The sequence below is a fragment of the Lonchura striata genome, chromosome 5, assembly GCF_046129695.1.
Source record: "Lonchura striata isolate bLonStr1 chromosome 5, bLonStr1.mat, whole genome shotgun sequence".
NCBI classification, from domain to species: Eukaryota; Metazoa; Chordata; class Aves; order Passeriformes; family Estrildidae; genus Lonchura; species Lonchura striata.
The window spans coordinates 3,608,447-3,632,675 of NC_134607.1; the positions used below are offsets into that span (position 1 = coordinate 3,608,447).

The 24,229-nt window shown below is 45.4% G+C and overlaps 1 protein-coding gene across 3 annotated transcripts in view; it reads left to right on the forward strand.

Annotated features, from left to right (window-relative positions):
• Positions 1-24,229, forward strand: part of ARHGEF5 (Rho guanine nucleotide exchange factor 5) — a 32,411-nt gene that overhangs the window by 2,182 nt on the left and 6,000 nt on the right. For 2 of the 3 annotated variants that reach the window (XM_021540071.2, XM_077783202.1), the window contains exons 2-7: positions 15,865-19,375; positions 20,795-20,876; positions 21,233-21,297; positions 21,555-21,814; positions 22,674-22,834; positions 23,669-23,821. In XM_021540071.2, the coding sequence (XP_021395746.2) occupies positions 15,877-19,375; positions 20,795-20,876; positions 21,233-21,297; positions 21,555-21,814; positions 22,674-22,834; positions 23,669-23,821 (4,220 nt within the window). In that variant the 5' untranslated portion in view covers positions 15,865-15,876. Of the gene's footprint in view, positions 1-15,861; positions 19,376-20,794; positions 20,877-21,232; positions 21,298-21,554; positions 21,815-22,673; positions 22,835-23,668; positions 23,822-24,229 lie in introns of all 3 variants that reach the window. The other variant, XM_077783201.1, reaches the window with a different exon arrangement.

A 24,229-nucleotide genomic window follows, 5' to 3' on the forward strand; every position in this document is an offset into this window, starting at 1 on the left:
GGAGCTGGGCTTCACATGATGAGCAGCCGAGCAGCACAACAGGCTCCTGGTGAAGGAACGATCCAGTTCTCATCCAGTCCTGACTGCAAGCTCCTTCTGCTTCCCTTGGATCAGCTCAGGTGACTGAGTGGCCTCAGATCAGTCCAGTCATTGCTCCGACTGACTATTAACCCCCCTCCCTAAAGAAAAACAAGTATAGAAGTTGCATTAGCCTGCCTTATGCCCAGAGAGATTGCTGAAGAAGTGTAGTGTGAGAAACATGGTGAGGGACCACCTCTTCCAGCAGCAGGATTAGATGCCAGAGGGAATCACACATTTAGTTCTTACATTTCTGTGCTTGGATAAACAGGCTGTGGTTGCACAAATCCTCTCAGCGGGCACTGCTGTTGAAAGAAGCCGTCGTGCCTGCCTGTTGTCATCTCTGCAGGTTCTTTGCTGCGGTTTGTTGTGAGACCACACATGCACCTCTACCACCAGGAGAGAAAGGGCAGAGGATGGAACTCCTTTTGGCAAGGTGAAGAGTTGGTGAAACTAGGAGTTGTCACAAGCATGCCTTACCTTTAAATCTTCATAGAAGGCAGTGCATCTTTTTGCCTTCCCTCTGCAGCTGATGTGTGAGAGACCAGCTGTCCTGATTTACTCAGTAGTGCAGAATAATTCTCCTGTACGGCTTGGAAGAACTGGGTTTAGCCAAGACTGGGTTTAGGTCACCTGCTTTTATGTCTTTGGGCCAGAAGTACGTGTTGAAATTTGCTGTGTGGAAAAGAGCATTTAGTGTAAGAAGAAGATCTGAGCCTTGGCTGTGACACACTGCTACCTATGAAGGGTTCAGTGGTGCAGCAAAGTTCTAAGTTAATGCATTCATGCGTTCTAGATGCGAGTTCTCAGTGCTGAGCAAGGTGGGGTGCCCTTTTGAGAAAGCTTCATTAATCTTGTCTCTTCCATTAACGAGTGACTCCAGTTCTCCTGCCCTTTGAGTAGAATTGGTTTCCTGAGACAAAATCCATTCCCCTTCTATTCTTTTAGACACCATTCCTTCAAGTCCCATGCAGAGCACTGCAGGATGAGGAATAGAGCCTGTGGTGGGGACTTGTTTTGGACCTCATGGGGTTGGATTAAAAGTGAGATGAAGTTGAAGAAGAAATTCCCATTGCTTTAGTACAAGCTCAGTGCAAGGTCAGGGGGAGGGCTATTGGTTTTGATAGTGGGAAAAATTTAGAAGAGGGAAGGTGATTACCATGACATGTGTACAAATGTACATAGATAAACAGACACACATGTAAATGTGTACAAAATAGAGGGTGTTCTGATGCTAGGAGAGGTTGAGGAGGAGTGGCTGAAGAAACTGTAATTGGAAACTACACAAGGAGGGAACTGAGGTAAGAGGAAGCACAGGAACCTGCTGCTGGGAGAATACTTCATTAAAGCAGAGATGGCCACTAATTCCCTTCTTGAAAACGTATCCTTTTTGCAGTGTCACAGAGAAGTCTGTGACATTTGGACACCAAACCGCCTTTTTGTGATCTCAGATTGAACACCCAGCTGCAGGCAGGGGCTCAGTGGGTGAGATTTGACTGCCCACAGCCTTGCTGGTGCTCGGAGTCATTAAGCACTGGGGTTCCTAATGCTGATCATACACAGAAATTCCCAAATCTCCACCAGGCCAGGCTGGGGCGGTGCCCGGTGGGATCCATGAGCTGGGTGATCCCCTTCATGGGCAGAGCAGTGCTGTGCACTGGTGACCAGACCCAGCCTTGCACAGGGTGTGACTGGAGGAGGTGAGGGGAGGGAAGGCTCCTGCTTCATCAACAAATCCAGCAGCAGATTTTGTGAATCCAAAATACACCCCTCTGGAGGCAGGGGAGGGGATTAGTATCCTGGTCATGTTAGAGCATGATTTGTTCAGATTGCAGAAGCCCAGGAATAATCAGGGGACATGAGTGTGGGTTACAAGCAGACCTGTAACTAGTTGGACATAGCCCTTGTTCACATCTGCCACAAAGTGGCTACCATGGCTACACTTGCATATTCACTTGATAACAGAAATAGGTGCACAAAGCAGTGTTAAGCTAACACAAAGGCCACTGTTGGGAGGAGTAGAATAAGATGCTTTGCCTGTGATCTTGCTGGGCAGCTGCAAAAACTCAGGATGTTTCAGATTACTAGTTACAGGTGAGCTATATGGTATGTGTGCTTTACACTCACCTTCACAGGTGTAATGATCAAAAATGCCTACACAGATTGTTTGAATAGCTTAAATCTTATTTGGGCCCATAAATCTTCAGTACAGATTGCTGCCTGTGATGATGGGCTCATGGGAAGTTGGAAAGAGTAGATGGGAAGAGTATAGCTTTCACAGGAAAAAGATGCCATACCAGTGCCTAGCAAAGCTCTGATGCTGTAGCATCAGATGTCTTTAGTGGGTCTGGGTTCCAGGCTAAATCCTTGGATTAAGCCTGAGTTTAGATGCAGAAGTTTTGCTGTAAGTATTCCATAGTGCAGGCATCCAAGGGTAACTCTAGACTATGAAATGTAATCCATCTGCAGCATTTGAGTCACTCTCCTTTCTGAGAGATCCCAGTCTGGTTTTACAGGTGAGGGTTGCCAGGCTGCTGGTGAAGTTGTGAAGGTGTCTATTTCCATTCTGTTGCTGGATGTAGAGGAGAAAGAGTGTCCTGAGTATGCTGCCAGCTCTTCAGGACAGGAACATTGTACAGCATTTAGAACAGTGAGGATTCAGTCCTGATGGTTGGTATGGCTTATCACTCAAGGAACTCTTTTCATTGTTTGTTCTCTTTTTCTGTGACTTGCTTTGCACATAAAGATATTTCAGCTTGAGTCTGGGTACAATAGAGGTGGCAGATCTTAGAGTGCTGTGAAAATGCTGCACTTTTCTCTCCTTTCTCTACTCCTCCCCACAAGACTGTAGAATATCCTGAGTTGGAAGGCACCCACAAAGATCACTGAAGTCCCAACTCCAAAGCAAGATGTTTTCTCCTGGAAAGGCATGTCCCAGGTACAGGCAAGCAGAATTTCAGGATGGGCAGGAGGGGTAGCACTGGCAAGTCAACCCTGTCATGACTCTGTGCTGTGCTGCTGGGGCAGAGAGAGGATGCAGTAGGGAGACAGGCAAAGAGAAGTGGGATCATCCCATATTTTTACCACAAGTTACAGGTTGTGGCATGTTTTCTTAAATGTGCAAGTGATTGAGAGAGATGGGTTTACCCCTCAAGTCGCCCAGTAATTTCTTAATAGCAACTGGTGATGTGTATAGAGAATACATGACTGTACTGTCACTCTCTTCTCATCCCTGGGCACAGCCGGGAAGGGGGGATATTCTGTCAGGGCATGTGGGAAAGGCTGAAAGGGAGGCTGGAGGGTGTTCCTGTAGGCACAGGGTGAACACTGCTTGTTTTGGTGCCATCTGGGAAGGCAGTTGTCCTCCCACTTCACTCCTACAGTTCACCTTGTCTTCTGCCCCTGCACAATGAGTAAACTGAGCTGTTTCATTTTGGAGAGGGTAGAGAGAGGAAGATGAGCAATTTGGAGGTATGCTGGAGCAATGAAATGTGCCTTATCCTGGAAGAACAAGGCCAGGCATGCAAATTATGTCATTGTAGTATGTGCTCTGTCACAAGGGAGGGTCAGGGCTGTGAAAAGCAGCTAAAAATTGTGTCTGTGTGTCTAGAAGAATCATGACAGCTGAATTGCCCAGTGGGTGTTATCCAGATGAACCACAGACATTTCTTCCTTCATTCCCTACCAGTGTCATTTCTGCCTATCCAGTTGCTGAGTAGGTGATAACAGTGATGTCAGACATGAAAATAAGCATCTGAGTGTAAAAGGGGAAAGATGGATTGATTCTGACTCTGACAGTCATAGCCAAATGACTTTAAAAGAAACCAGAACAAGAAAAGGTGAGATGTGCTGTGTTGTGTATGCAGTGAAAACTGGTGTGATCAGAAATCTCGTGTTCAGCGAGGCAGTATGGAAGCAAATCTGCCCTGAAATGTATCATAATTGCATTTTACTAGAAAGTTGCCTTTTAAAGCTTAATTTTAAAGGTGGTACTGTAAAAGGTTTTGTTGTGTCTGGTAAAAAGGGTGAACAAAGTGCACTGAAAGGTGAAAAAAGGTATTAACTGATGTGGGAGACAAATACAGAAGTGTCAAGCAAAGCATGTATAAAAACACCAGCTTGGTTTCAAACTATGGTTTGGTAGAGAAATACAGTTTTGTGTTTAGTGGGAGTAAGAAATAACTGACGCTCTCTGCCCTAAGTTCATAAAAGTGATAGATTTGGAGAAGGGGTCTCCTGTGAAAATGAGCACAGTGAGAAATAGACATATCTATTAGATATGTCTATTGGAATGTGAATATCTGATATGTGTGATATTATGGGAGTGGGGCATTCACTGACTGGGCAGTGAGACTCCTCCAGTGTAAGTGTGATACCAGAATGAGCCAAAACATCTAAGTATGCACACTACATTGTGGGAAAAATCTCTGTTATTTGTAGTAAACAACTTTACAGCAAAAAAGGAAGATATCTTAGTAATGTGTTTTGTTATCTGGAAGAACTTGGAGGCAAAAAGACACGGAAGGAAAGAACAGAGTGAGCAGCTGATATATTTTTGTTGGGGAAGGGATTGCTTAAATAAGACTTTGCTTATGGTCACGATCAGATATGGGGTTTATAACAGGCCTTTGCATATTCAGTACACTGAGCAGCCACTCCCTGCATAATCCTCAGAGTATGGCTGGGAGGTAGGAGGGTTTACTATTACTCCAGCTGCAAAGATGACCCTCAGACGGGCAGAAACTGCTGCAAACAGCTAGAATTCAGAATTGGAAATTCTGCTGGATGGGGTTGCCCTAAATTCTTGTTTGCCCTAAAAAACTGGTTACAATCCAAGTCTTCTGTAGAGATTCCTCTTAGTGAATGACTGCAGTGGGGCACAGGTAGGAGAGCTCCTGGTATCCTAAAGTGTGCTCCCCTTCCAGCCTGGATTGTTACTGGTGATAGCAGCTATCCTCTGTGGGCCCCACTGGCTTGAAATTTCTGGTGACTGCACCCATGTTTAACTGCTCATAAGCCCTAGCCATGGGCTGGGGCAAGATTTAAAACAGCAGGGTGCATCTTTGCCACCTCCTGTTACAGGGCAAGTGCAGGAATAGCCAAAGGTTTGGAATGCTGGGGTATTCCCCAAGTTTACACCAAAAGCAGCAGTGCTTTGTGTCCTGTTGTGGGGATAGCTGTAAATGCACCTTCACTGGCACAAGTGGAAGAAGTCTGTGCTGAGAGTGGGTTCCTCAGTTGCATCAGTCTGGCAAAGGTTAGACCAAATTTTCCATACAGGAAGATGTTTGGGAAGAGGACTCCAAGAAGGAGAGCTCTGGCTCTTCCCTCCTTCTTGGGCATGGTCCACTGACAATCCCAACCCTTCTCCCTTCAGGGTGTCCATTGCTCTTAGCTTTCCCAAACTGCAGTGGTCATACCATATCATACCCTTTGCTGTTACATCCAGTGATTTTTTATTTTTATTTTTTTTAACACAGCAAAGCATTTTGCCCCATCCCAAGTCCAATGAACACCTTTAGCTGACTGGAGGAACTCCTCTGCCAAGGTCAATGAGATGCAGCAATGGGACATGTACATGTTTATTTCTGCCCTGCTGATCAAAGCATGGTGCGGGTAATGGGAAGGAGCCGAGTCTCTGATTTCATTTGCCTGGTGCTTAGGTTTCCCAGGGGAAGTCTCACATGGATGGGAAGGTATGCACCAGCCCAATTAGAATGTGCCATGCATGCCTACGTGGGCCGGGGGACGCGAGGACTTTGCATTCCTCAGCCAGAGCTGTCGTTTTGTGACCGTGCCATAAAAGAGGTGAAGGAAATGTTGCCAGCTCCATTTTCCGCTGTTACTCACAGGTCACTGTTAAGTTGCCTCGTCCTCTGATTTTCTCACTGCCACACTGAATTCAGGAGTTTGGGGTGAATTTGAGGCGCACAGATTTTATTTTACTCCTCAGCATTGCCATGTGATAAGGTGGAAGTGGAAAGAGAGAGGTGGTGTTACATGCCACGGGGCTGAACAAAAGGAAGCTGTAGGCCGGTCAAGAAGATGCAGAGTTGATGTCCTCAAAGACTCCCAAAGGGCAATCTTATGATCCTGATTGCTCAGCTAATATCTGAAGATCATGAAGCCATCAAGGAGTGCAATTTTAGAGAATCTGGTAGGGTGGTGGTGGGAAACAGACTCTGCCCCCTCATTCATATGCAGAAAAATGAAAATGGAGGGAGGAAGGATGAAAATATCTCTAGGTGTTCCTTATGCATTGAAACTTGTTTAAAATTTTTTTCCCATTTTAATAATTATGTGTGGTATTCACATTCTCTGAACAGAGAGGGACATGATTCTCTCTCCCAGGATTTTTCCTGGGAATTTGTGAGATGCAGTGAAGAAGCTCAGAGAAAGAAGAAAACAATTCTTATCTGTATCCACTGCTCCTGTTGTTTGGCACATGTGGAATGTGTTATGGAGATTGTTTCTTCATAACAAATCACCAAAGATTGATTTGTTAATTAGACACTGGTAATGGTTGTTTAGATTGATTAACCAATTATGTGACTGTCTGAGACACTCATGGGTTTTCTTTAGTATCTTTTTAGTATGATGTAGTTCTAGTATAGTATAGTATTAATGTAATAGAATTTAGCTTAATAAAAGCAATTTATTCAGCCTTCTACAACATGTAGTCAGAGCGCATTATTCTTCCTTCAAGGGTCACTACTTCAATATTAATGCATCAAAGAAATGTTAGTAATATTTCTGAGCTGGAATGAAATGAATGCTCTAAATTAATCCGCACTTGGAGATGTACTGAACATGAAAGTATGGGGATATAATTTTTGTGCATTGACAAAGAAGGGGAAATAATACTGAAATAGAGAATTATCAGTATTGTTCATCTGTGGGTGCTGGTTTTTAATTTTTTTAAGATTATACCTGTAGGGCTATACCTTTATTTTTTTTATTTTTTTTTATAATATGCTGTGTTAATGACAGTATTAGGAACTAATGCTAAATATTAACTACAACATCTCTGGGCTGTAATTACTACTATAAACCTTGAAATAAGGTAGTACTAATTGGTAAAGCTGGTTATAAAAAGCATTTTCTAAGACTGATGTATATCAGTTACAGCATTTAAACGCCTGATTTATACAACTTTTCACAGCTTGATCTCAAAGACAAGGTCACAAGAATGTCTTCCCCTTCTCTTCGGAGTATTTCCCTGCTAGACTTTGCAGATGGTTTGAGGAGGTTTCCAGGGCTTTTCCAAGGATTTCCTACATGTTGTTACTTGTTTCCAGAGTTGGTCACTGGGGCTGTCTCCTAATTCACCTCTCTTCCATGCAGCATCCCCTTAGAGCCAGCCCTTTCCCACGGGGAGAAGGCTGGCTGTGAGTTCACCGGCATGGCGCAGTCAGTGGCAATAAGGAGACAAGGAAACATTATACCATAAAAACAACGGCTCATTTGGAAATGGTTGTGGATTCAGTTAGAATATCCTCTTTCCCCTGGTGCTTGCCTCTCAGCTGGGAGGGCAGCAGGCGTGTTCCTAGCAGAGGGCCAGGAGTGAGGGTGTAAAACCCCCCGTGCTCTGCTGCTGCTGATGCGCGTGGGCTGCCGAGGGAGCGCCTGGCTTGGCAGTCACACCATGGAGAGACACCTACGCTGGGGAGGCAGGGACTGGCCTGTGCATCCTGGGTGTGGTTGCACCAGAACGTAGGGCTAAGTCCAGGTTTCTGCTTTCCTGCTCCTGCTTTGGTGCCCTTATGCATTGTCCTCTCGTGCAGCTTGTACAGCTGATCTGGGGTCCCGGCACATGGAGGACATGGACCCGCTGGGTGGAGGACTTCTGCTTTGAGGACATGCTGAGGGAATTGGGATTGTTCAGCCTGGAGAAGAAAAGGCTTTGGGGTGACCTCACTGTGGCCTTGTGGTGCCTGAAGGGAACCCACAGGAAAGATGGAGAGAGACTCTTGGCAAGAGCCTGGAATAACAGGACAAGGGGGAATGGCTTCAAAAGTAGGTTTAGGTGGGATATCAGGAAGAAATTCTTCCCTGTGAGGGTGGTGAGGCCCTGGCACAGGTTTCCCAGAGCAGCTGTGGCTGCCCCATCCTTGGCAGTGTTCCAGGCCAGGTTGGATGGGGCTCTGAGCAACCTGGGATAGTGGAAGGTGTCTCTGCCCATGGCAGGAGTGGGAATAAGATGGGCGTTAAAGACCCTTCCTACCCAAACCATACTTTTGATTCCATATACAACTACTGCAGGAAGCTGTCAGATTTACCTTTACTTATCTTTTCTCCTGTGTCATACCTTTATGTCTGCTCACATCACTCTGCTCCCAGGTTGTTGTTTTTTTTTGGCTCGACAACTCCCTGCGGTGGCTCATACATGGTCATGTGTGCACTGGCACGAGGGAGATGTTGGCAGCAACCTGGATGCATAGTAAATTGGTCTGTTCTGGATTTTCAGGGTTCCATGTCAGATCTTAATTAAGATTTATTAAGCTGCAAGTGGTGTGGGATAGTTTGTAGTCAGCAGTAGAAGGAATTGAAAAAGCTCTCCTTTTGCCTTTTTTCCCTTTTTTTTTTTTTTTTTTTTTTTAAGGAATAGAATATAAACAAATGAGCTTTGCAGGATATCTGAAAATACCTAAATTGGGCCTGACAAATTTGATTATTCACCTTTGTTAACCCAATTATATCACAGTGTATTTCACTGCCTTTTTTTTTTTTTAGTTTCTGGTAGCTCATGTATGTCACTGCATTAGGCCTAAATATTTGGCATTGTCATGAGTTCCAGTCTTTGAAAAACAGGGATCAGGCAGAGAGGGAACAGGAAGTTGCCCTTCCTCTCCTTAGTTACAAATTAGGGTTTAGGATTAAGAAATTAAGATGAACCCAGACAGCAAGATTTAATTGTTGAGTCATACTTAGTTTTTCTGGCCTTTTCCATGCCCATTAAAGGCCATACATCAATTTTTTCTTAATTGTAAGCCAAAACTCTCACATAAGCACGTGATTCTAGGAAGTGGGACTGTATGAGAAACAGAAAATGTTGTGATGTGCCCAATAAACCTGTGCCAGTTGGCCATACAAGCCTTAGACTGTGAGGAACAACAAGTTTTCCGTGTGTTCGCATTAGTACCTTCCTATTCAGCACCCACATAATTCCTGTGGCTTTGGGTGTGTGAAGCTATTTTTCCATGGGGAGGGAGAGGGAAGGGGTCCTCGCTGGTGGTTTCCCACATTTACATTTCTTATAACATTTTATTTATAACTAATACGTTTTGCTTCCAATACCAAACTTGTCTCATGGTAGCTTCTTCGACCTAAAGACACCAGTTAAATTTCCAAGAAAAAAAAGTTTGTTCCCTGAAAAGCTGGGTTAGGGGAGGGTTGTACCAAAACCTGTTTTTCCCACATACATCCCTTTTGGAGGGATTTATTTTCTTTCTTTAGCTAGTTTTCAGTTCAAAGCTCCATCACTGCTACAGTATTTTTGTGATTTGATTGTGATACAAATCCCGTAACTTTTTGAAATAAATCTTGTTGCTGGAGTGATAAGGTAATTAAAACTGACATGGGGAGCTAAGGCTGAAAACATGCATTCTGAGGGCACAATACAAGGATAAATGTGTGATTTTGTTGTTGTTGGTGTTATCTCATGGAATTCTGAATCCAGCATTTTTTTATAGTTCTCTCCAGTTGATGGTACAATATTGAAGCCAGAGAATGACAGTTTTCTGCTGTTGTTATGACTGATGACAGTGTGCTGTCACTACCATGGAAAGTGCAGTTTTATGGGTATTTTAGCATTTTTTTAGTTGCATAGGATGTGCTTTACCTATTGATACAAAAGCAGGATTTTGCCAGTGTATTTATGGCTTGGTATATATATATATATATATATATATATATATATATATATATATATATATATTGGTGTTTAGCTTGTCAGTCATGCCACACTGCTAAAATGTTCCAGCTTTATCTCTGGGGCTCTGACAGCTACCAGAAATCTGACAATTTTCCAGGTAGGACTTGATCTGGCTGTGAAAGAGGTTGTATTACCTGTTTGCATCAGACGGGATGACTTTGGAGGGCCTCTCTGCAAGGCAGGACAGTTTGTCCCAGTTCAGTTTGCTGAATATTGGTCATCCTTATCTGCCTGTAGCTTAACTGTGCTCAGAATGGGTACAGGTAACACAAATGGCTCCAATGTACAGGCTGGGCAAGGCCAGGCTTTCAAGTGTGTTTCCAGGTCCTTTGACATCTTAAGGGCATTTGCATCTGTCAGAATGGTTTGGTGCAAACGTGAGCCTTCTTTAATCTGAGGCTCAAAAACAGCAGCGTGGGCATCAGCCATCTAGGAATGTGTACAGCATGCTGCTAGCAGCCATCTCTGCATAAAATGTCATGGGGAAAGTAATTTGGGAAGTTTTTGCCTTCTTTTGTGCTTCTGATGTTTCTGTTACTTGTGTCTCCATCCCAGAGCTTGTGGAGAGACCTGTAGAGAGCAACTTGCAGTGACTCAGTACATTACTTCCGCTGTGGGAATTCTGCTGTTCACCAAATAGTGTCAATTATCTTTCTACTAAGCTCTAGCAATGAGAATCACACACTATTCTTGTTTATTCTCATTTCAGAAAACTGCAGAATATAAAGGTTTACCCATTACTTTTATGAATATAAACTTAACCTCTGCTTAGAGTGAACTGGGTTTTTTGCTTTACATGTGACCCCATTTTATCTTAAGAATGAATCACTTTTATTACACCTCTGGGAAGTGCAATGTACAATCCAAGCCACATTCTTCACTTGCTGTTTGCCAAATGTTCAGTAGCAATTTCCAAGATGAAATTTGTTCAACCCAAAATTATGTTTCTCAGACACTTTTTTTTTTTTTTTGTTAGCATTAAGCATTATAATTAAATAGCAACCAATGTAAGAAAAGTATGGAAAAGTATCCTGTTTTTTTTTTCCACCTCAGTTAGTGAGTCATTAGATAATTAATAGTCTCAGGGTATCTTGAGCGTGCCTATGACAAGTGAAAGCTGTGGCTGGGTGTGTTAAAACTTGGGCAAACACTCTACACTGGTGTGACTGGGAGGTCTCACTTCTGTTTCTCAAGCTTCAGTAGCAGCTCAGATGCATTTTCCAGGAGGTCAGGTGCTGTTGGCAGCTGTGTTTTGTTCTCCCCTGCCTAAGACACCTGAGGCAGCTCCTGGTTCCCAGAACATTACCAGCACTGTGTATCACAGCAGTAGCCTCTACTTATTTTGCTTTTTTAGATCATCTTACTTTTCCCTCTAAATCCTTTCCTCCATGCCCTCAAAGCTGACTCCACGTTGCATTATTTCCCTCCTTCCATCTTATCTCTAGCACCCTGTGTTATCTCTTCCTAAGCTCAAGAGTTTTGACCCCTCTCCTTCACCTCCCTTGATGGGTTGTACAGCGATAGAGCAGCGTGGGGTGGTGTGTGAAGATTGGTGACTGTTTCTTTACAGGAGGGAATATGGGCACTGGGAATCTTTCACGTGGACATGTAGCTGAGGAAGCCAGAGTAAGCATGGCAGGACTAGCTGAGGCAATATAAAAATTGAGGCTTGTGGCAGGTCAGGCTTTGTGCTCAGTTTCCTGGGTGTCTCACCAAACTGAAGTCCAATGTGTGGCTTCCTGGGAGAGATGGTGGTGTCCTGCACACTGGACTCTGGATTTCATAAGGAGAAAGGCTGGCTCTGAGCTGATTCAAATCATAGAATGATAAGGAGTTGGAAGTGACCTTAAACATCACCTAGTCCCAAACCCATCTGCTGTGGGCAGGGACACCTTCCACTAGCCCAGGTTGCTCAGAGCCCCATCCAGCCTGGCCTGGAACACTGCCAGGGATGGGGCAGCCACAATCTCTCTGGGCAACCTGTTCCAGAGCCTCACCACCCTTGCAGGAAAGAATTCCTTCCTAATATCTAACCTAGATTTCCCCTCTCTCATCTCCTTGTAAAGTGTACCTGAACTGTGTGACCAAGCTGATTAAACCAAGCTGAGATAGCAGTAAAAGGCTCAGGGCAGCCTTGTTGTTTTTTGGGTGGCTGTTAGAGCCAAACACGAAACTCTTTCCTGCCTGAGCTGAACTCCCTAAAGCCAGCTTTGGTATTTCTATCCGTCTCTCCCCACTTTTGGAGGAGGAGGATCTCAGGGCTCTACTTGTGTGTAGCCTTGCTTCCTGGCTAGCTGAAGGGCTTGTCTGTGCTTGATAGTACTTGTTATTGCTCCTTTCTTCTTTGTTGGAGGAGGGGGGGGGAGGGAAGGTGAGGTACTTTTCTATTTAAAACCAGAAGTGTTTGTCTTCTCCGTCCAGGTGAATTAACCCACAGTGGAAGGAAGTACGACATTCACATTGCCTTTTGTAATCTGGGAAAGCTATGGATGGATTGTGCCCTCATGCTTTCACTGCTGTCCTTTTCTTGCTCACCAGGCTGCCTCTTTCACCCTTCTCCTCTCAGATTTTGTGCCTGTGACAGCAGCAGAACCAAGCATTGCTCCTCTGTTTTCATGCTGGCATGTGGCCAGCTGCTCCCTCTCCAGCTTGTTGGGGTTCTGTGCACCCAGAATCACCTAAAAGCTGAGTGCATGGGAGCTGAAGTCTGGTGTTTCTAGGCCCTCTCTAGAGAAGAGCCTGAGTGGCTTTATCTCAACAGGGAACTTGGGTTTACCTTGTTTCACAGACAGAGCATACAAGGGAGTGACAGCCAGCTGATCATCTGATCCAGTGAGAGATGTGAAAGATCAGCAAGCCCCAAAAGGGGAAACAGTGAATTATCTTTGAGAGATTGTATATCCTGCCTAGTGGCAGAGGCTGGGTAGGTCCTGTGTGCTGCTGCTCTGTCACATTATTGCCCTGCTGAAAATGCCAATTGAAAGTTTGCTTTGCATGGCTGAGCTCCTGGGGTCTCCTGGCCCCTCCCCTGATGGAGCAGACCTGCATTGGGAGTTTAACATGTCAGTGCTCCACAGGCATTCTCTTCTGGTAATTGCTGGGCGCTTGTACATAGTTGCTCTGCATACGAAAACTACAGGTGCTGTCAGTCTTGTTTTATTATTTCCCCTTCTATCTCCATGAAATCCTTATTGCAGACATGTGTCTTCTGCTATGGTGCACCCAGCCTTCAGTGGGGAAGTTAACACTTTCCCTGCCAAGATGCATAAATCCTCCCCTCCGTCTCTGTGGAAAGTTTGCCTGCTCCTTCTCCTGCCTCACTTCTCTAAGCTTTTCTCGTGCTCTCCCTGAGGTGTGCAAAACACCTGGCAGTAATATGATGAGACAAATCTCACTTGGCAGCTTCCAGTGTTGATGTGCTGTGCACCTCCCTCTACCCTGCCTCCCAGTATCATCATGGAACTGCTCCAAATGCAGCTTTAAACTCGTCCTTTTGCCTGTCCAAATCCCTTGCAACAGAGCCATGGAGGTAGAAACTGGCATTTTGAGCTCAATAAGAGGAAATTCAGAGCTGTGTACATCTGTAAAACAGCACAGTGAGCAAGTGTTCTTCCCCTGACAGAGTGTGGGCTTGCGTTTGAGCACTTTACTGTTCAGATCTTTATGAGCCATCCTACCTTTAGTAATAGTAAACCTTCCTTAGCCAGCAGCTTATGTCTCCCTAAACAGTCTCTCTGCTCTTGGGGAGCCTGTTTCTGAAGACTGTCAGTATTAGGTGTGAGAAGTAGTACTTTTCTAGGCCTGGAGCTGAATAGACTCAGGTGGGGTAGCCAGGAGAGCCAAGAGCAGTGTAGCACAAGAGCAATCTGGTGTGGAACCTTTGAAAAGACAGTTTAGCAGCATCCAGGTAGTTTAGTAGCAGCTGACAGCAGCTGGAAACTCCATGGGAACTCCCTGAATGGACCTACCTCTTTGAAACAAACTGGTTGTTAAAATTAAAGCTATTACAACTACTCAGTGCTTGGGAGGGAAAATTCAAATTGCTGAAAAGCCCTGGTTTTGGCCTGGTTTTGTAAGAAAGACTGTCTTTTCACTATAAACAAAAATTAAAGATTACATGAGAAAAAATACACAGGAAGTAGTTAGCTGATGAGTTAACTCAATTAGCTAACTCAATTATTTTCCGAATTTTTTTTAGAAGTGAGGCTGTTCAGCCTGGAGAAGGGAAGGCTCCAGGGAGACCTCATTTCAACCTTCCAGTACTTAAAACGGGTGTATAGAAATAGGGAGAGCTACTTTTTACATGGGCAGGTTGTCACAGGACAAGGGGGATATGTTTTAAACCAAAAGAGGAGAGATTTAGATTTGATATTGGGAAGAAATACTTTAATATGAGCATGGAAGGCACTGGTACAGGTTGCCCAGAGAAGCTGTGGCTGTGCCATCCCTGGAAATGTTCGAGGCCACGTTTTGCTCAGGAGCTCTGAGCAGCCTTGGATAGTGGAAGGTGCCCCTCCCCATGGTAGGGGCTCGGAACTGGGTGATATTTAATGCCCCTTCCAACCCAAATAGAATAGAATTCAATTACAATTCAATGACAATACAATTCTGTTATGAAGGTGTATAAAATGCTTCAGTTCTAACTCCAGAGCGTGTGCTCCTTGCCTTCAGAGCAGGTGTTTTGTTTCTCTTGACGTAAGGGAAAACAGAAGCTAAACCAGCTTTCGGGCCAGGTGTGCCCTGGCCATGGAGCTAACTGGGACAATTAGTTCAGATGTAATTATGCCCTTACTGCTCTTACTTTCTGTGTGGGAGCAGAGGTTGGTACTTGTGTCTACAGAGCCACTTTAACACAAGGAAGTCACCGTAGAAGAAAAGAGAGGGAGCCACAGTTTGTCTCTTTCTCAGGTTTTTTCCAGGTAGGGATTGTGGGTCATGGTAGAAGACAAAGAGACAAAAGTGGTCAATTAGATTCTTCTATCCTTTTAACAGACATACCCCAAATGTGCATTCCCTAGTGCTTTGTCATGTCTGAACTTCAAATGCAATAGTAGATGGGAAATTCCACTATATCCTTTGGGAAACTGTCCAACAATCCTGAGATGGCTTTTTTTTTTCCTTTCCCCCTCCCTAAAAGAGTAGACTAAATGATGATGTAGTTTCTCTTTATAGTCTGTAGATTAGTCTACACACACCAGAGCTAACCCTCTCAACCCATGTGGTTTACAGCCTTCAAATATCTTGTGTCTTGTGTCATGTCCTAGTTACCTGTTAATCAAATTCTTATGTTCCTATGTTTTGTTAATTAATTTCTGTGATAATTTTGCAATGAGTTCCAGACCTATGCAGAGATCCACAGAGAGAGCCATCAGCTCCAAAGAACAGGCAAAAGTCAGAGAGAACTTTTTAAACTCAGCTAGAAGAGGCCAGGAGTATTTGCCCACCTTGCCCTATGAAAATCAATGGAGATTTAAAATAAATTTCTTGTTCTCTGGATTCCTTCTGGTATCCCCTTTTGGATCTGAGATAACCAGCCATGGCCACCACTTTCCATAAATTGCCCTGTGGCCATTGCAGACAGCTCAGCAGCTCTGCTCTTTGACCAAAGTCACTTCTTCATTTGCATATGAAACTAAAAAGACACCAGGGGGGTTATTTTGCTGTTACTCTCATACTTCTAGCTTACATGTGGTATTTGCCTATTCTCAGTCTTTGTGTTTGTTTCCCAGCTCTTATCATCCACTACTTATGTGGTGTTGGTTTTGGTTTTTATCAGCTGCAATAGAAGCAGTGAATTACATCCATTGTATCACTGTGAAGTGGTAACATAAAAATGCATTTTTCTCCAGCAGGATGTGTCACTGATGGAGTCTGAAGAAAGCAGTGAAGGAGGTACCACTCCCCCAGGAGCCAGCAGCATCGCTGGGGAAACCTGGGATTCTTCAGCTGTGGAAGGAGAGCATCATGCCACTCACACAGCAGCTGAAATGAGCACCAGCCCATCCAGCTCTGCAAAGGGAGCAGAGCTCAACACGCCCAAGGACTGCCTTGCTGCTCCAGGGAAAGCAGCAGAGATGCTGGGCAGACCCTCTAACTCTATGCAAAAAGTGCCAGCAGGACTGGAACAAGGCCAAGGGGATACAGAGCCTCAAAAAGGACTCTCAGAACTGGAAGGAGAAATGCTTCTAGACGAGGGTGGACTGGATTATTCTCTGAAACTTAAGCAATTGGAACTGGTTGACTTGCAAAGCAAGCAGGACCCTTCCTCTCACAGCAAGGTCCAGGATGAGGCAGCCCCTGGCAGCCCCATCCTGCAGGCTGTGAAGCTCAGCACTGAGTTTCCTCAGTGCTGGGCAGAACCAGCCTTTCATGGCTCAGACCCTCAGCAAACAAAATCCCCTTTGGCTGATGCCATTGTCTCTCAGAGAGAGACACCTAAGTGCTTTTTGGTGTGTAAAACTGTTTCAGAAGGGCATTATAAGGCTGAGCCCTTTCTGGATAACATATCCAAGGATTCTTTGCAGCAGAAGGTTGATGCTGGTGCAGAGCAGGAGCAAAGCACCAAAAAGTTGGCATCAGCACCTGATGAGCAGCCTACCTCAGAGGGAGCAGTAGAAGACACAGCTAAATCTTACACTTCTGAAGATGTTCAGGAAAGCTTAAGAGCACCCCGGGGTTTGGAAAAGAATACAGAATCTTCTTCTTCCCATCAGCTTTCTTCCACCTTAACATGTGACAGCCAAATGAGTTCGCTACAAGCAGAAGGAAACACCTCAGCTGGTGAAACAGGGAATACTAACATGGTCAAAGACCAGGGAATGATTCCTAAAGAGAACTCATCTGCTTCCAAATGCTTTAATCTAGAAGATGATCACAGACAAACTGAGGGCAGTCCTGCCCCTTCAGCAGAGAGTGCTTTCCAAGGAAAGAATACTGCTAAAAGGACAGAGGAAATGAATGCTTCAAAGCATAAGGAGCCAGCTTGGGAGGCGGCAGCATCTGAACTTCAGCAGGAAGAGGAAGAGTGCAAAGAGCAGAATCTGCCAGAAGAAGGCAAACCTTTGGAGCTCAAAGATCAGAAAAACAAGGAACAAAATGAGCAGGAGCAACTGCAGAGTGAAGAGCTGAAACTAGAGGCTCTGTCATCAGCTTTTGGGTCAGAGATACCTTCTGTTCCCAAGCATAATTTGGATGTATGTGTTTGGGAGTATGCTTCCTTGCCTGAGCAAACAGGATCAGCATTTCCTCCTGGGGAACCTGTCTCTGTGGATCAGCATCCTGGGGAGGACAGGCTGCTGAAAGCTAATGTCACAGAAGAAGGTTCTGGATGTCAGCCATCTGCTGTCAACCCTCTGTCCTCAAATAACCAGAACCCAGGGGGGGAAACTTCCCACATGTGCCATGTCTCTGACCAAGCAGAAGACCTGGAGGACTCTGGCCACTTTTCCATCCGTGGTCAGGATACTGGAGAAGCTCACTGGGAAGATAACACACAACTGGGCATGGAGAATGAGCACAGTGATGGTCATGGAAAAGCTGTCCAGATGTTTGATAAAAGAGATGCATCACTCTGTGGAGGGGTAACAGCACCTTTTAGTGCAGAGAACCCAGAGGCTCTTGTTCCAGCACACCCTTCCACTGCTACCAGTAACTTGGAGCCACCTGATCTTATAGATCTTCATCCTGTAACAGGAAAAGCTGAGCTCTGGGACTTGATTCCAGCTTCCCCCTCGGAGATCACCTCAGCGGTATCAGCGTCTGTTCCAGAGCAGGAGGGTGCCAGAATAGCCTCTGTGACCCCTAGACACTGCACTGGCACCAGCCTGAATGAGCTGCCAGACTCTGCAGGGAAGCCACCCAATCAAACTGCTCCTGCACAAGGGTGGGACCCAACACCAGCACAAACTGTTGTAAGGACAGGTGCAAGGGAGGCCAAGACTTCCCATGAGCTCCTTACTTCTGAGGAAGGCTTTCATGAGGACCCTAGTGGCCCATCTTCTTTCTCTGTAATGTGTATGAGCTCCCTTCCTCTTCAAGGGAGCTTTCCTGGGGACAGGAGGTCTGTGGCTAGTATTGTAGGGCCTCTGGAAGCATCCCAAACACCAGGAAGGACTTCCACTCCCCTGAGCCACCCTGAAACAATTCGGCAAAACTCTCCCCAAAAAAGTGCCATTATACAAGGAAAAGAAACAGCAGCAGATGTGGATCGTAAAACTCAAGTGCCTTTATTTGATGAGCCTGACTGCAGTTTATACCAAAAAGAGCCTGGATCCAGAATTTCCAGTGTGCTGAGCACCCTGACTTGGCCCTCCGAAGATGATACGGTCCTTGCTGTGAACCAGCAAGGACAACCTCTGTCCCACTCAAGCCTACCTCTGGTGTCTGAGCCTGATGCCAAACAGCTTCCTCATCCTCCTTCCCACGTCCAAAGGCCCAGTCAAGCTCAGGCCCCTGCACTCCATGCAAATCACCTTGTTCCACCTCCAGCCCCTGAAGGTGACCAGCTGCTGGCTCCTAGACTGCACTCCAGGCCCCCTGTCAGCTGTGGGATGGATGATGGTAAGCTGAGAGCCATTCACCCTGCTCCAAGCCATCCTCTCCAGACTGCCACCTCTGCATCTGATGCCAACTCTGTGGCCTCTGCTTCTGATGGAGAAAGTCTAGCAGAGAGAGATGACCTTGTTCCAGTGAGTGGAGAGTGGGATCTTGGTGACTCAGGTCCCCATGATACAGAGACTTCTGATGACTCAGGGGTCAGTTTGCTGACCAAAAGTTTTTTGTCTCTTGGAAATGAAATGTTGGTTGGCTGCTCTGACACCAGCCCTGAAACAACAGATCTCCACGTGGATACAGAGAGTGGAAAATCCTCACCTGACCACCCTTCTTGGCCATCGTTGGAAGGCTTGATAACATCCCCAGATTCCAAAAGCAGAGACTCTGCACAGCTCCTTCCAATGCTTGCATTCACCAATCCTATCCACTTCCTCCAGCTCAGCCCTCCGTCACCGCCGACCACCAGAACAACCTGCCAGGACGAGGAGCTGCCATGGGAGCAGCCCGCAGGTAGCTTCAGTGGGGACACAAAGAACATCCAGGCTTCACTGGCAGTCACAGGGAAAACAGAAGGTGAGAGGAGGGTCAGGCAAAGGCTGGAAGGAGGAGGAGAACACCAGCCAAAGGCAGAAAAGGCCAAACATGCACCGTTGGAAAAATCATCAAGTTGGCCAGACAAAAAAACTATTGGGGTAGCTGTGCAGGACCCAGCAGGCAATCAAGAAAACCCAGTTAAAAGCCGAGTAAAAACCAAGGACTGGCACCGTCAGGGCCTGAAGAGGATGTCGGTGCCACCAGACATCTTACAGCGTGAGTCCTCTCTTCCATTTCTCTTCCTCCTTCCCCCCTCCAATTTAGGACAGTTATCAAGGAGCAGGATTAAATTAAATAGACAGTGTAATGGAGAGGCATGAGAGCTGAGAGCTTAGCATGGCTCTTGTGCCTTTCTGATGATATTCCTTGCTCCAGCCGTACAGGCCTCTCCTACCCTGCCCCAAGCTTCCCTTTCCAGCTGTCCCCGCCTTCCTCTCTGCTGCCCTGTGTATCCTGCTTGTTCCCTTGAGTAGTGATGCACTCTGGGGCTCAGTCTCCCCATTCCACACTAATACGTGCAACAATAAACTTATTTCATGGATCCCTGAGGCAGTAAAGAAGAGCCATGCACACACCCTCAGCAGCCCATATCTCTTATCAGTTGTGTATTTGCTGCCTCCCCTTATTTTGCAACTGGCACTTTTAGGTTCCCCCTTGACCTTCTAAAAAAGATGATTTTCTTGTGAGCACAGGATTTGAGAGTACAGATAAGAATGGAAATATGTCAAACCCAAGGTCCCAGCTTGCACAGAAGTCAAATCACTGATGTCACAAGTGGAAAACATGCATCTTCTGTAATGCAGCTCATTCAGTAGTACTTGCTATCAGGATGTATGTCTGTTCTTTCCTATATCTTATGTGAACTTTAAATAATTGCTTCTTTTTAGCTCTTACTTTAGTCTATTTTTGAAGCTCTGAAACATGCTCCGGTATTTTTGGCACAGAAGAAAAGGAGTGGGATATGGAAGGGTGTAAAAGGTTTGGCAGAACTTGAATCTCAAGATTTGTTCATATGTTTGACCTGTAATTTCTTGATTCCAAATTTGAAAATATTCAAGGCAATAGTATTATCTTTCCCCTTATCCATAACTGCATCTCAGTCTTTCTTTCTTTCTTTTCTTTCTTTCTCAGGCTTTCTTTCTTTTTCTGCTTCCAGTTATTTCAGATTTAGAATTTCTTCATACCTTATTTGATTGACTCCCGCACAAACTGAAAGGACTTCTCCAATTTTACACTTTGGCTCCACTGATCTCCTGATGCCTGGCCCTAGTAGCTGAAAGTGTAAGGACAGCACCAAACAGGGCATACAGGCAATTTCCAGTTATGCAAGCAATGTCTTTGCTTGTATAACTGGAGAGGGAAGCTCTTAGAGTTACTGTTGCTGCCCAAAATGTCACCTTTTTCTTTGTGTGGAAAGTAAATGTGGCTAACACATGTAAAGTGTAAGTAATGTCAAGAGTTATTAAAACTAGAATGTTTCTGACCCAGAAATAAATGCCATGAGGGCACCTGTACTCCAGCTCAAGACTGCCACTTAGGTAGGGTATAGGTAGGTGGTATCTGTGTGTCATTTGCATTGTAGATTAAGTCTAAGAATTGATTGATGTGTTTACTTTCCAATTGTCTTCTATGCAGAGGTTTCTTCTGTTCCTTCAGAGGAAGAAGCTCACAAGGCACACAGGGAACCACCAGTCAGCTCAGAAACAGTTACAATGCGGTGAGTCTCTCAAAGACCCTTAAAATTTTGCCCCAATCCCTGTGCACCACAAACACCCCCATTGTTTCTGAGTTACCAAAGATGATGACAAGGAGTGGAAAACTTTAATTAAATGCCATAGGCCTGTGTTTCAGTCAATGTCCTCTTGAGGAGGACCCTACTGCAGCAGAGGTATTTCTTCAGGACAGCCTTTCCATTATTTTTCCCTTTGTGTCAAGTAAAGCTTGTGGAGCTTGAGCTTGTTGGAAAAGAAGAGGTCCCTGTTGTGACAGAGCAGATTCTAAAGTTTGGACAAGCCATCTCTGATGCTGTGCTCTTTGTTCACTCTGTGTTTTGAAATCCTTATTCCCTGGCAGAGAGAAGAAACCTGCAGACGCAACAGAGAACTTCAAGCGCCGGCACTCCAAACTGATCAACTCCTGTAAGTACTTCCTGCCTGGGGTGCTGTGGCTGTCCCCTCTCTGCCAGCAGCTCTCATCCTTGCAGTGAGCACAAAGGAGAGGGACTCCTGTAGTGTTAGAGAGCAGGGAAAGCAGCTGGAATCCTGCAGTACACTTGGGCAGCTGATGAGCTTTGCCTGAATTTGGTTGTCCCAGTCTGAGGCAGAGTTTTCTCCAGTTTGAAGCAGAGGGTGAGTTGCTACTATAGGAAAGATAATATATATGTCTTTCTCCACAGCAAGATTGCTGTATCAGGAGTACAGTGATGTGGCTCTGAACAAGGCCATCCAAAGTCAGAAGAGAGTGGATTTTCCAGAAGATATAGAGTCAAGTTACCCAAGTTCCCCGAGGCTACGGAGGAAAGTGCTGTCTCCCCAGGATTCATATTTGCAACGTCTGTCAGTCTCATCTAATGCATCCCTCTGGCAGGACATCCCCATGATACGGGGCAGCAGAATGCTGCTTAACATGTCCCGTGAGGACCAGAGGCTGCAAGAGGTAAGGGGCAGATGTGACACAGTAAATGGGTGGTCTTGTAGTCAAGAAAGAGTCTCTGGAAGAGGGCTTAAAGCAGAGAGTAAAATCTGTGATGTGGGAATGCAGGTGGTTGAGGCAGAGTTCACTTCTACCCCTGGAAGCAGCATGGGGTGTGAAGTAGAGCAATGCTGAAGTGCTGAATTTTAGAGAAAAGCAGCACTGAAGGATGGACTCTGCACTGTATAAATAACTCCAAGAAAACAGACATGGGAAAAAGTGGGAACAAGATAAGGAGTTTTGAGTATGCTCAATGCAAAAGATGTGTAAAAGTAGAAGACTTGCAGCATTCTCCTATACATAAACTTGTGAGAAATGCTAATAAAACCACAGTAAATTCTATTTTTTGTGGTAGACTGCGAGTTTAGCAAATTGACTTGTGTGAGCTGCAGGGCTGAGAGGAGACAGAGATGTATGGATTCGGGACAATGGTACAGAGAAACTGGGTAAAGGAAATGAGAGGATCTGAGAAGTGGACAGGAGGACCCAGAGAAAGAGGTGAAAACAATGTCATGGGAAACATGATGAAGGAGAAAAGGCGTGTGGTACAGATGCTGGACTTTATGGAAGCTTGTGAAAGTGGTGTGGAGGGGAAATAAAAAGTAAAATGAGAGCAAGTAGCTATTTTTAAGTCATACCACAAGTCTGTTTTTTAAAAAGAAAGTCCATAATAGCATGCTTGCCCTTCCTTTCTAAAGCCTCTCTTCTGTAATTACACACATCCTTGCAAGATGTGCCGGGAGGTTTTCCTGCTTTGCCCATAAGATTCCTCACAGACTTGTGCAGTGTACTGATGCTGTGCTCCCTTGTTTCCTCTGCCAAGGCCAAGTTTGAGCTGATAATATCTGAGGCTTCCTACCTGCGCAGTTTGAACGTGGCAGTGGATCACTTCCAGCGCTCGGCAGAGCTGCAGGCGATGCTCACCAACCAGGAGCGCCAGTGGCTCTTCTCCCGCCTCTCCGACGTGCGCGACGTCAGCGCCAGGTGAGGCAGGGCCCTTTGCTTCCAGGCCTGACAGGCTCCTGGTGCTTCCATCAGGAACTGTTCTCACTCCTCTTCTGCGTGTTCACTGTTCAAGACAGATACAGCATCTAGTGATAACACACCAACACTGCCTGGAAAGGAATATTCGCCTTTTTAGGTGATAGGGCAGTGTGAAATCTGGTGTTAAATTCCAGATATTGTGGCTCAGCTGTGCACAGAGCTCAATCCAGGGGATCCAAATGGTAATACAGCCTTGTGCTACTGCTTTCAACTAAAATTAAACTTGACTAACTAGATGCCAACCCAAACCCCGAGTTCCTGCCAAATACAAGCCAAAAGGGGCAGCTGCATGAGCCCTGATGAAAAGCGGGAGGAAAAATGGGAAAACAGTAATAACCATCACTTGACAGAAACTGATGTGAACCAATAGAGCGTAATTCATGAAATGTGGACGTGACCCCACATGCAAGGAATCCTGCATGTTATAGGATTCTGTTCTGCTTTTCCTCCTGCAAGGCTTGACTACATAAATCACTAAGCTGGTAAGGTTTGCTGCTACCTTTTCCATTTCTACCAGCACGATTATTCTGCTGAGGTCTTAGTTTTCAGCTTTCCTGACCATGCCTATAGAAGCGTGACCTCTGAAGAGCAGAGGTCTTTTGCCTCTGCTTTTTTGTTGCTGATACCAAGCGCTGTATTGCCTTTATCCAGACATTACACTCTCTCTAGAAATAAAGAGTTGTCTTGTGTTTGTCTGTGGGCTGTCAGGGTTAGAAGACTAAATGACACTGATATTTCCCTCTCCTTTTTTGGCACCACATCTATGTGCTGCAGTTTCCTCTTTGACTTGGAGGAGAAATTTGAAGAGAACATGTTCACCTTCCGTGTGTGTGACGTGGCTCTGAAACACGCCCCTGACTTCCGCCGGGTCTATCTGCCATATGTGACAAACCAGACATATCAGGAGCAAACCTTCCAGAGGCTACTGTAAGTTTTTCTCATTTGCTGCACCCTTCTCCCCCTTATTTCTATGAATATTGACTCTTTCAAACGATGGGGAATATGCAGGAATGGGCTGTTGAGCAGTGCTCTTGCTATGCCCCCAGAAGAACCTTCCTCAATTCAATGTCATTTGGGTCAGCAGGACAGAGCTCCTGCAGGCTTCTCTCCCATAGCATTGGAGAGGAAGATAATATGTAATACCTGATCTTGTTGCAGGCTGTTCTCTGTCTGCCCTCTACTGAAGAGAGCAAAAATGACCATCCTGGATAATGATTTTCAGTCTTGGTCACTGAGAACCAGAGTGCAAACCACCACTGTCCTCATAAAAGGAGCACTGCTGATAGAGGGAGTTGAAATGTAGATGTTACTTCTGGCTTTTACTCCAGAGAGCTG